A 13,037-nucleotide genomic window follows, 5' to 3' on the forward strand; every position below is an offset into this window, starting at 1 on the left:
CAGAGATAAACCCTCAGCCTGGGCAAATTGAAACACTTTTTTCACAAAAAACTTATGTATTTAAACCCCCTAAAAATTTTGGTCGTATGAACCGACAAAAATGTTGTTTATGATTAAAGTTCAAAATTTTTGCGGAAAAGGTACTTAAAGGAATGGACCGACATAGACCATAGGGGTGCCATAGGGGGTTTTTACACCCTTCGGGCTGTTTTCTCAAGAAGTATGGACTTGCCCCTGAAATAACTTTTACCATCGTAATTGAGGCAGCGAATGTAAGTTGCTTCAACAAAAATCAAAGTGATTCAATAGCAGGTCTTAAAGTGAACTTATCCAAAATTTTGTGTGGGAGGTACGGGATGGAGTGGACAAATATAGTCCATATTCGAACCTGATCTATATCTGGTAGATATTATGAGAATGTGTAAAGTATGGACCAAATCGGTCACTCCCATCAAGAGTTATCGTGCGCACAGTGGACCGATTGAGTCCATATTGAAACCTCATCTAAGTTTGGTAGAAATTACACGATGTGCAAAGTATGGACCAAATCGGTTATTCCCTACAAGAGTTATCGTGCGCACAAGTTTTGCGACAATTTTTGAACATTTGTGGGGGAGGTATCTGAAGGAGTGGACCTATATGGCCCATCTTCGAACTTAATTCGAATCTGGACAAAATAATTCGATACCAAAAATTTGAACCGAATCGATTGATCCGTTCGAGAGTTATCGTGCGCACCAGCCAGCCAGACGGACATTGCTAGATCTACTCAAAATTGTCTGAAACGGATATCGTACAAACATACTTGGGGTCTAAAACCATTATTTCGATGAGGCACATTTTTGGTCCTATCAAAGTTTAAATACCCTCTTTAGCCTAAAGGCTGAGGGTATAAATATTGACAGTTGAAGTATACCGATGTCAATAGCTCAAGGAGATACAACATATTCGGTTGGTCCGTATATCAATTACGCAGTTAATGCAACTTCCAGCAGCAATTACTGTGTGATGAATGGATCAACTCCCATAGTAACCCCCAATCATGTAATGGACGAAATCATATTGTTAACCTGCATTTTCCTCCCGCGTAAGATAAGAAGAATCAATAGAAGTTTATCATTTCACAAATACCACCAGCAAAGGGACTCGAATACAGCAAAGGTATACACCTGTTAAACTTGGAGAACTACACGTTTCACTTGAACATCTTCTTCTTAATTTCATGTACGGACGTAAAATTGATTATCGGATGTTTGAAGCTAGACCGAAGCACCGTGGCTTGGTCGATAGTATTAAAGGTCTGACTCTGGATTTTTGTTGTTGTAGCAAAACAAATATATTCGATTCTTTTTTGTGAAATGTTCGCCATAACGCGACTTAGATTTTTATGCAAAGAAAATTTGACCACACCCACTTTTTCAATTTTCATCTTTTCTACAAAAACTGCTGAACCGATTTTTCTGAAATTGTCAGGGAATGTACAGGGATGGCGCGGTTAAAATGGGCTACAAATTTCGATGAATTTCGGAGTGGGCGGGGTACTCCCCCTATACCCTATTACTCTAAGAATGCTATATTTACAATAATTACGAATGTATCGGTTTCGGAATTAATTTGCGAGACAATTGTGGTTGTGTCTCCAACCTTACGTACTTATTTGGAACCCAAAGACTTGATAACGTCAACTTTTTAAAATGTGTTACACCTACAAAACTACGGAAGCGATTTTACTGACGTTTTCAGGGATATATAGGTATGGCTCCCGGTGAAAATAGGCTGCATATTTTGTTTGATATTAAAAAAAAAAACGATGCATTTGCAAAAATAACGAATGTATCGGTTTGAAAATTTACGAATTAATCTAGAATCAAGGTACTTTTTTGGGCCTAAAGACCCGACCACGTCTACTTTTTTAAATATGTTATATCTCCAAAATACTAAATCAATTTCCATAGAATTTGCAGCAAACGCATTAATTTTGGCAGACAATAGGGTTATGTATTCGACTTAAGATAGATATTTGGAGCCAAAATACCGGACTCACTTTTTTAAATATGTTATGTCTTGAGAACTGATGACCACGCCCACTCTTTTCAATACATTTTTTCAAAACTAATGGACATAATTTCATGAAATTTTCAGAAAATGTTACGGAATGACCCGTGGTACAATGACACTTCGAATGGCACCAAATTTAAAAATTGCATTCTAGTTGGGACACCCGTAAGAATGGTAACAGATACAGGCTCCAAATTTTGTAAAAATAAGTGGGAAGTAATGCACGCTATCTCTTCCAAAAAAAGGGTTGGGGTCAGGGGGAACAGTAATCCCCTTAATATGATATTAAGTTGAGGGCCTTTAAACTCATTGAAAGTTATGCTGAAAATTATCGAATATTTCACGAGAAACTAGGCAATAGTAAACATCACATAATCGCCTGTAATGTCGCTACGGGTCAGAGTAAGAGGGTAATCGAATGGGGAAGTTACCCTAATAGATACAAATACTAAATATAACAAACATTACCCCCATAGGATAAAAAAGAAGGAAATATATTATAATTATCCTTAATGTTAAATTATTTTCTACTTATGGGACAGAGTAGACTCAGAGGAAATGTACCTTCAATACATAAATATTATATTAATAAAAAGTTAATTCAAATATGTTTACTCGTAGTTCATTCGTCAATCCCAAGTTCTGCCGGTGATCGACTTGAGAACCTTGTTCCCTACTTCTGATCTTTTCACAAATAGATGTTGAATGTGACACTTAGAATTTTGGGGTAGTTAAGCAGTTGCGGAGATATCCACGGTGCTTGGACTTCTTGTTCCTGAATTCCACATACGACTGGCGACCACAAATATAATTGATTATCCAACGTTTCAAACTAGGCTGGAGGGTTGTCTGCTCGATGTCCTCGAACAGTGTGGAGTGCTTAACAGTATCAAAGGCTTCGATAAAACAAGTGCCACCTTCACTGTTCTATCAACGGCTTGCTCTGTTTGAGTCCTCGACTATTATGGAGGTTGCGTGCAGAGCTGATGACCGGAAACTGGATATCTATTTCTGACGCTGGTGAGGACTAAAGCCTCAAGGGTCTTTGCTACGGGTGACAGAAGCGAATCCTTGGTTGGCTTCAAGAAGGATGTAGGTGGCTAGCGACAGGTTGAGAACTATAGTGAGATCCTCGACTCCCGGCACATTCAGCTGTTTCAGCATTACCATGGAGATTTAGAGTCAACGCTTTGGTTCCTGATGACATTCGCAAAACCATTCATTATAAATTAAAAACAAGTAAAAAAGTATCAGTCGGCTTTGCCGACAGAGATATACCATCAGCCTGTGTATTTTGATTAAATATCAAAAGTTTTGCGGAGGAGATACTAAAAAGAATGGATCCCCAGCCACTACATATGGTACCATAGGGGTTTTAACACCCTTCGGGCTGTTTGCTCAAGAAGTATGGACTTGCCCCTGAAAAAAACTCTTACCGTCGTAATGGAGGCAGCAAATGCAAGTTGATTCAACAAAAATAAAAGTGATTCGATTGCAGGTCTTAAAGTGAACTTGTGTGGGAGGTACCGGATGGAGTGGACAAATATAGTCCATATTTAAACCTGATCTATATCTGGTACATATATTAGGATGTGTAAAGTATGGACCAATTCGGCCATTCCCTTCAAGAGTTACGGTACGAACAATTTTTTTTTTGTGGGGGAGGTACCTGAAGGAGTGATTCGATATGGCTTATCTTCGAACTTAAACTATGTTTGGGCAAAATATTACTAAGGCCAAATTTTAGACAGAATTGGCAGATTAGCTCGAGATTTTTTTTGCACTCCAACCACCTCACACGGTGTCATAGGGGTTTTTGCAACATTCAGGCTATTTTCTCAGGAAGTATGTACTTGCCCTGATGAAACTTATACCGTCGTATGTTGGGCAGTGAATACAAGTTGCTAAAGCAAAAATTAAAGCGATTCGAGAGATGTCCCTAAACTAAACTTTTCCGAAATTTTGTGTGGGAGGTACCCGAAGGAGTGGACCGATTGAGTCCATATTAAAACCTGATCTAAGTCTGGTACACGTTTCACAATGGGCAAAGTATGGACCAAATCGGTTACTGCCTTCAAGAGTTATCGTGCGCACAAATTTTCCGATCATTTCCGAACTTTTGTGGGGGAGGTACCGGAAGGAGTGCACCGATATAGCCCATCTTCGAACTTAAACTAAGTTTGGGCAAAATATTACGAAAGCCAAAATTTTGGACCTAATCGTTTGATCGGTTCGAGAGTTATCGTGCGCTCCAGCCAGCCAGACAGACAGACGGACGGACATTGCTCAATCGACTCCAAATTGTCTGAAACACATTTCGTCCAAACATACTTGGGGTCTAAAACCATTATTTCGATGAGGCACATTTTGCCCGTATGAAAGTGTATATACACTCGTTAGCATAAATGCTGAGGGTATAAAAAGAGACCTAATGAGACGTAGTACTCTTCTCTTCGCTCTGTCACTCCCGGGTGCTCGTACGAACCGTCGATTGAAATAACTTGCGCACCTCTTCAGATCAGTCAGCATAAAGTCGCCAAAGATGACTGAGGTCCTATCTTAGATCTTTCCAGGGTTCCAGAGTGACATAACCGCTGCTCCCAATTTTTCCGGCTCTAATGTTGCAGCTCTGCAGATAATTTAACCACTTGTTCCGCTTATGCCCACCGACCAACTTTTTAACTTCCAGTGTCAACTGTCTGACTCTGGGGTCACTGGGGTTGGCTCGACGAAGCTCATCACGCTAATTTCCTAATCCCGTCGCCACTGCGAAATAGTTTGGTTTTACTTCGGGTATTCGACCGGCAGGTATGTGCCGAGGGATAGCAGCAGGGATGATGTCTCGGAATGTCTTTTTGCTACCCGCGTTCACAAGTGATGAAATCTGGTGGTCTGCTGATGAAGACAATTTTGGGGAAATGGTCTGATCGAAGAGAAACGACGTGTTACCAGGTGACGTCATTTGTCAGATCAGGTGACACAATGGTTATGTCTGGGAAACTGTGGCACTGTCCACTAATTCTGACAGGGGCGTCTTCATTGACCGTGCAAAACGTAGAGTTATCAATCAGCTCAGCCACCACTATACATATCTGGTTGTTTCTGAGGACCGAATGCCACAACTTATGATGAGACGAAATGGTTATGCTAATGTTGGGCCTATAACCTAGAGAACAAGTATTTATCTGTGGGATGTATACGTTCAGCAACTCTTCCTCGGCAGTTCTACACTTGATTGCTACCCCAACACATTCCATGTACGGGTCATTACGACCAGGAACAAGTGAGAAAGGTTTGTATTGAACAGACTTGTGCAATTGGAAAGCTAATCCCCCACCTCCACTTTTGGTGCGATCCTCCCTAAATACGTTGTAACCATCACAACGCTGTAAGCTACATTTATTGTAGGTTTTCCTCCGTCCGGCACGGAGCAAAAGAATCCGGAGCAGGCATTCCGATATATACTGCTACCAACACAGAAAAACGATACAAATACAAATATGTGTGTGTCTGGAGTTGGTAGCTAGGTTTGGTACGGCGAAGCTCATTTACTAATCCCCCTGTCTCTGTTGGGAGGTATGGTATCACTTCCGATATTAGATAAGCAGTTGCATTTGTAGCAGCTTCAGCATTGGTGATGTCTCTGAAAATTCATTTTACCACCTCTAGTTCTCTGAGTATCGACTTATAATTTCTGTGAAATATTGACATTTATGTCTGGCAAACTATAGCACTCTCCATTAATTCTGGCGAGAGCATCATCATTCACCTGTCAAAACGTGGAGCTGTTAATCTACTTTACCATCGCTATACCCCTCTATACATTACCAACATCGGAGTGCATTGAAGTTCCTTTACCAGACGGTATGGTTTTCGAAAATGAGCCAAAGTTGGTCTAATATGATTTTTTTTTTTTGGGAAAGCTAAACCTTCTTTCACCCCCACTTTTAATACAATCTTAACATCGGAAATGAGAGAGATGTACTCTTCTTTGAGATGAATGTTCAAAATGTTATATTATTCAACGTTTTTTTGCGATAAATTTCAGCACTGCCAACCTTTTCTCTCTCCTTTAAATTATCACATTGTCCGAAAGATTAAAGATTATTTTTATTGAAATGTATACATTGTTTTGCCATTTCGATAATAACAAATGCTATTTCCCTCTTTTTCATTTTTTTCCGAATTCCAACATTGTTTAATTTGTACTGTTATATTATGTGCCGTAATTACTCAGCAAATTCAAATCAATTAAATACTCGTTCGTAACATCATCTGTTAGCTGTAACGCATAACGAGTGACTACAAAAGCCTGAAAGCGTATTTTTTCAACTCTGTTTCCATTTGACCGACCAATCAACTTAATTGTGGATCCGCTAAACTGTTCGTAATTGTTATGGATTTTTAAAACGCATCCATTTTTGTTGTAGCATAAAATTATGAAATCTAATATTTAACTTACCCCAATTATCGCGGTAATGGTCGTTTTGTGTGCTGAATGCGGATACCTCTCCATTCGAAGCAGACAACAGTAACAATAGTTGTGTAATATAAAAAATTATGTTTTGAGGAATTTCAAATAGGAAAATATTAACTTTCATAGCAATTGGTTTTAAAAGATTTTTTTAATTACACGTCCAACACTTATTAACGGACCAAGTTAACCACCATGGGTGAGCACCGTTCTGGAATTGATAGTGTTTGCAACTAATTCAATGTTTTCCATTTGATTGTTCGCATTGGAGTATTTTTGTTTTCTTTAAACGGTTTCAATATGACATTATATTTGTTGTAGTTGTTTCAATTTTGCCTTCGACACGAATGTTTCTTAGGTAATACTTACGTTGTTTTTCTTAAAGCCATAGAAAACGAGTTTTGTCTCGTGGCTGTTTTATAGTTTTGTTGTCGAAAAAATCGAAAGGTTAGAGTTTGATTTTTTATTATTATTTTTTGTTTTACTTTGCTTTTTTACAATCCTAAAAGTTGGAACAGGCTTGCACCTGTATAAGTGGCTTGGGTATTTTGCTGTCTTTACAATCCAGTTCTGGGTTTAGAATGGCAACGTTTATTAAATGCAAATAGTAATATTTTGTTTTGCTATTTTCTTAATAAAAAGAAAACAGCTCAATGGCTTTACGTAGGGATCGATAGACCACCTCCTACCCCAAAACACCCATCATTTTAACAGGGGCATATTACATAAGGATTATTAAAGCACATACATATACTCCCAGGAAAAAATTGAAAGTTTATCGATGTTCTACAACTTTCCCTTTTACGATCTTTGTGTAGCATCAATATAATCCGCGCTGTTACCCGACATACTGCTGACGAATAGCTGTACCTTCCGTTATATGCCTGACATTAGTACGCTTCTGAAAACCAATAACTCCATCATCTCCATTAACAGACCACCAAATTCATAACCTCAGGTCGTGGTACTTTTCTGAACCATGGTAAAGCTGATTGGCTCAGGTTCAAAATATTTAACAAATCATCACTTCTGAAATTTGCCCAGTGACTCATATCACCGGGTAACTGAGAATACCCGAAATTAGGCCCTACATATTTTGCAGCAGAGGTGACGGGCTAGCAAATGAGCGTGTTAATCTTCGCCATAGTGGTAGGCGGACATAAGCGGCTTGACCACATGAAGCAATGCAAGATTGGTACAACGGCGTGATATTGAGAATTCCGAAGAATTGCGCGTATTATTTAATAGTGGACGCAGAGAGTGATTGGGCGAACAGGGGTATGGCACGCTGTACAAGAGCGCACTCAGCCGGAAAGTACCACGAAACGCGAAATCGTCAACAGCTATGAGGGTACACTGAATCTTAGTGGTAATGCTTAATAAACTCGGAGTACAATATTTGACAAGTGTTCTCAAGTTACACGTTGCGCCTTAACTAAATTTAAATGAAAGGTGCTTACACCTGGGACGTTTTTGCAGATACGGAAACTACAATGTTCATAGATGAGTAATTATTGACAAGTGTTCTCAAGTTACACGGTGCACCTTAACTAAATTTAAATGAAAGGTGCATACACCTGGGAAGTTTTTGCAGATTCTGAAACTACAATGTTCATAGATGAGAAAAATCAAAAAACAAAAAAATCGCTGGAGGGATTTTCAAGAAATAGAGGTCAAAGTTCACATTGGGACTAATGAAAATGTTGTAGAAGTGAAAATTTTCTACAAGATTGACCTTAATGGTGTTTTTGTAGGTTTTACCATTTCAAATCTTGTCTTCTCTTGTCAGTGATACTGTAAGCAAGTTTATCTCGGACAAAAGTTCTATTTAAAATTATTACTCAAAACAAAGCAAAAAAACATTCCTCAATATTTGAGAAGACCATAAAAAGTGCAAAACAGCAACAACAAAAAACAAGTATGAACGGCGTTAAGTTCGGCCGGGCCGTACTTGTTATACCCTCCACCACAAGTTGTATTGAAGTAAAATGGAATAATTAGTTTCCTTTCGTGTATGAAGAAGACTTATACTAAATTTCAGCAATTTCGGTAAAACAATGTGAGGCACTATTCTATGGGGGCTATTTCAAAACGTCGATCTATACCGACAAATTTCTGACGGAAAGTTTTAGGCTCAAAGAAGACTAAATACCAAATTTCCTATATTTCGGTAAGAGAATGTGGCTAAAATTAAAAAAATACCGAAAATCAAGAAGTACGCATCTATGGGGATGTAGAAAAACGTGGATCTATACTGATAATACTCTTCTGGAATATTTTATAACTCTTGGAAGACGAAATAACGAATTTCAGCCATTTCGGTTGGATATTGACGTCACAATCTTCAGTATTACGAAAATCGGGAGGTACCGTTCTATGGGGGCTATATCGAAACGTGGACCTATACCGACGAATTTTAGTCAGAAATGGGGCAATATGAAAGCGTGGACCTGTACAGACATATTTCTGGCGAACACTTTTATATCACATTGAAGACTAAATACCAAATTACAGCCATTTTGGTGGAATATTGAAGATACAGGGAGGTACCTTTCCATGGGGGCTATATGAAGGCGTGGACCAATACCGACAAATTTAAAGGGGAAGTTTGAGTACCCCCAACGAAGTCTAAATACCAAATTTCAGCCATTTCGGTGGAATATTGAGGCCACAACGTTCAAAATACCGAAAATCGGGAGGTACCGTTCTATGGGGGCTATATGAAGGAGTGGACCGATACCGACAAAATTCTGGGGGAAAGTTTTATACCCCTAAAGAAGACTACGTACCAAATTTCAGCCATTTTGGTAGGATAATGAAGTTAAAACCTTAAAAATACCGAAAATCGGGAGGTACCGTTCTATGGGGGCTATATGAAGGTGTGGACCGATACCGACAAAATTCTGGGGGAAAGTTGTATACCCCTAAAGAAGACTACGTACTAAATTTCAGCCATTTTGGTAGGATAATGAAGCTACAACCTTAAAAATACCGAAAATCGGGAGGTACCGTCTATGAGGGCTATATCAAAACGTGGACCGATATATCCCATTTTCAATACCAACTATCCTGCAAGTAATAAAAACCAAATTTTGACTCTTTCTTTAAAATTGCGAGCTGTATCTTGATTTCAACAGACAGACGGACGGACGGGCATGGTCAAATCGACATAGAATTTTATGCTGATCAATAATATATACACTTTATAGGGTCTCCGACGAATATTTCGATGTGTTACAAACGGAATGACAAATTTAATTATACCCTCCATATGGTGGCAGGCAATAAAAAGACAATCTGGATCACCAAAAATGTATGACCGTAAGCGAAGTGCTAAGAACAACAATGCGTATAACACCAATTTTTTTTTTCAATTTAAATACTTTATTTTTTTCAATAAAAATATTACAAAATGTGTTTGTTAGTTGTGTACATTATATTTTAAGTGTTGTAGATAAAATAAAGTTATACGGCATGGCTTGGTTTTCAAACGGTCTGCCGGCAAAATGAGTTGTATTAATAATTAAATTCTCTTATTAGCCATTGTCTATATGTAGACGCCTGTGTTATATAGTTGATTAGATTGTTCCATTCGCCATTTTCACCACCATTTAATATATTAATAATATCGTCTTCCGATAACACACTTTTCTTGAAACATTTAATTCTAATGCTTGAAAATATTGGACACCTTCCAATGAAGTGTTGTGTTGTTTCCTCTTCCATCAGGTTACACACTGAGCAAATATTACGCCTCTCTTGCCTGTAGTTGTTTAAACGAAGCATCCCCGCTCTGGCCCTGATTATGATTGATATTTGATTTTGACTGTAATTGGAATTGCAGTAGCTTCCTCCGACCCTTGGATTTAGAACTTTGTAAATTCGTTGATCACTTGCCTGTGATTTCTGTAGGTTCTCATTGTAGTAAGCCATTATTAGTTCATCCATTAATCGTTGACTAGCAATATACCAACCTTCCTTGCTTCGGATAATATTTTGACTCTCTATTCTGTAGAAGTCCAGTTGATCTTTGAAATGTTTAAACCATGATGTGACCTGTATAATTTTCTTTGCCAGGATATGAGGTAGTCTGCAACTGTTCATTCCGAAAAGCGTTTTAGCTACATATTTGAGGTGAAGAGAATATGTATATATGTATCCTGGTTCGTATCCTGTTTCCAAAGTTAAAATGTACGAGGGGGTATTTTCTGGTAGCTTTAGGATGCGTTTGATATAATATCTGTAAAGCTTTTCAACTTCGGCAAAGTGTTGATTTCCCCACACCTGCGAACCATAACTTTGAATAGCGCGAGAAACTGCTTGAAACATTTTCCATTTGGCTTTTAATGAGATTTTTGGTTTAGATATAAAGTTGCTCCATGTGGCATTAAGACAACATTTAGCTGCTTCATTTTTCATTAATACATGTTTTGTAAAAGATAATTTCGGCGTCAGCAAAATTCCTAGGTATTTGTACTCGTTTACGACTCTTAATTGTACTCCGTTGTAAACCCATGTTTCATTTGCCGCTATCCTACCTCCTTTTCGAAACACCATTATTTCTGACTTTGATTGATTGACTTGCATTCCCCATCTCTCGCAGTATGTAGCCAGGTTGTTAATCATTTCCTGTAGAATTTGGACGTTGTCTGCTAGGATAACAATATCATCCGCATACATTAATAGACGAATGTTCATTTCGTCGACATATAAACCCCCACCCAATGCATCATGCAGGTCATTCAAATACAGAGCGAATAAAATCGGTGAAAGCAAGCATCCTTGCTTAACTCCTGATTTAGTATCAAAGAACGATGAAAGAGTTTCTCCGGTCCATACTGCAGACTTGGTATTTGTGTAAATATTTTCTATGAAGTGCAAGATTTTATTTGATAGACCACATTCATACAACTTGTAAATAAGTAGACTCCGCGGGACTCTATCAAATGCAGCTTTGAAGTCTACAAAGAATGCATAGATTTTTTTATTTTCCATGAATTTCAGATTGACGATAGAAATCAGATTGAAAGCATTATCTGTTGTTGAATATCCTTTTCGGAACCCAGCTTGGTACTCATTAAGAATGTTGTGTCTTTCTGTCCACTCTGTTATTCTGTTATTTATCATCCCTGTCATCAGTTTCGCAATGCAGTTCATAAAAGATATCCCTCTATAGTTGCTGGGTTAATTTCGGTCTCCTTTTGGGCATTATGATACTTGGGCATTATGATACTTGAGCGAAACATTTCAAAGTCGTCATGACCATTTAAAATGTTTGTGAATGATACGCATAAAACCTCTAAGAACTCATCCGTTGCATTTATAAAAAATTCATAAGGAACTCTGTCCTCTCCAGGAGCTTTGTGTTCCTTTACAGCTTTGAGTTGTTTTTTTATCTCCATGATTGTGAAATTATTGTCAAGCAGATCGTTCAGAACTTCGTTTTCTGTCTGCCTGCTTCCTAGAAGCTCTGAATTTGTTGAGTTTGTTCATTGTTTCGGTTCTTGCACATAAGCATTCCTTATCGAACCATTTGTTATGGTATTTTTGTGTACTCAGTACGGTGTTTGATGGATATGACTTCGAGATAACCGTAATAAAGTCTCTTAATTTAGAGCTCTTTTGAAAATGAGACAAGTTAGTATTTAGTTGCTGTTGGTAGAGATCTTTTTTATTTGGATTCCATCTCAATTTTGGAAGTAATTTTACGTTATCCAAGTCCATATCTGCGACAGTTGCATACTTTAAGGTAAGAGAAATTGGGAGATGATCTGACCATATTTGGTTTTCTACCTTAAACTCTTTTATGTACTTTAGCAAGTCTAGTGATACCGTACATAGATCAATCACTGTACTGTCATTTTTGTTTAAGAATGTAAAGCATCCATTCATGTCTCCATCCGTTCTTCCATTAAGAATGACAAGTCCATTATCATTGCAGTATTCTACATACTTCTTCCCATTTGTATTGACTACTTTATCATGTGATTTTCTTGACTTTACTAAAGTCTCGCATTCTTCTAGCATTTCTTCTAAGAGCAATTGTTCTTCCCCAATTCGTATATTATGGTCTCCCATTATTATTCTGAGGGCTTCGCTATCATCAGTCGCACTTTTCAAGCATTGAAAATCTTCTGTCCAGTTTGCACCTCGAAAGTAAATGGGTAATAATTCAAATTTCAGGGTATTCAATTCGCATGAGAGGATGTAACAGTCTTCCCTTTGTAATAAATTATGGTTAAATCCTTTTTCTCTTAAGTTTTTCTTATCTCCACAGACGAGACCTCCTATTGCTCTTCCTCGATTACTAAATCTGAATGCTGGTTTCCAATATGTTTTGAAGCTAAGGAATTTGTTGTTGTAGTTAATGTAATCCTTTTCCTCGACATGTGTTTCTAATAGGACAAAGACATCGAAATTTTCCAAATAGTCGTAGAATCGTTGATTAAATAATTTGCTTGCCAACCCATGAATGTTATACGATAATATTTTTTAATTCTATGTT

The 13,037-nt window shown here is 37.9% G+C and overlaps 2 protein-coding genes across 2 annotated transcripts in view; both read right to left on the reverse strand.

Annotated features, from left to right (window-relative positions):
• The window catches only part of LOC141405136 (uncharacterized), a 45,337-nt gene extending 38,456 nt beyond the window's left edge, over positions 1-6,881 (reverse strand). The window contains exon 1 of the mRNA XM_073989158.1: positions 6,521-6,881. Coding sequence (XP_073845259.1) covers positions 6,521-6,659 — 139 coding nt within the window. The 5' untranslated portion in view covers positions 6,660-6,881. The remainder of the gene's footprint in view (positions 1-6,520) is intronic.
• The window catches only part of LOC141405769 (uncharacterized), a 546,509-nt gene that overhangs the window by 192,860 nt on the left and 340,612 nt on the right, over positions 1-13,037 (reverse strand). The gene's annotated exons all lie outside the window — the stretch shown is intronic.

This window comes from Musca autumnalis, unplaced genomic scaffold, assembly GCF_047663935.1.
Source record: "Musca autumnalis isolate F117 unplaced genomic scaffold, ASM4766393v1 scaffold_5, whole genome shotgun sequence".
In the NCBI taxonomy this organism is placed as follows: domain Eukaryota; kingdom Metazoa; phylum Arthropoda; class Insecta; order Diptera; family Muscidae; genus Musca; species Musca autumnalis.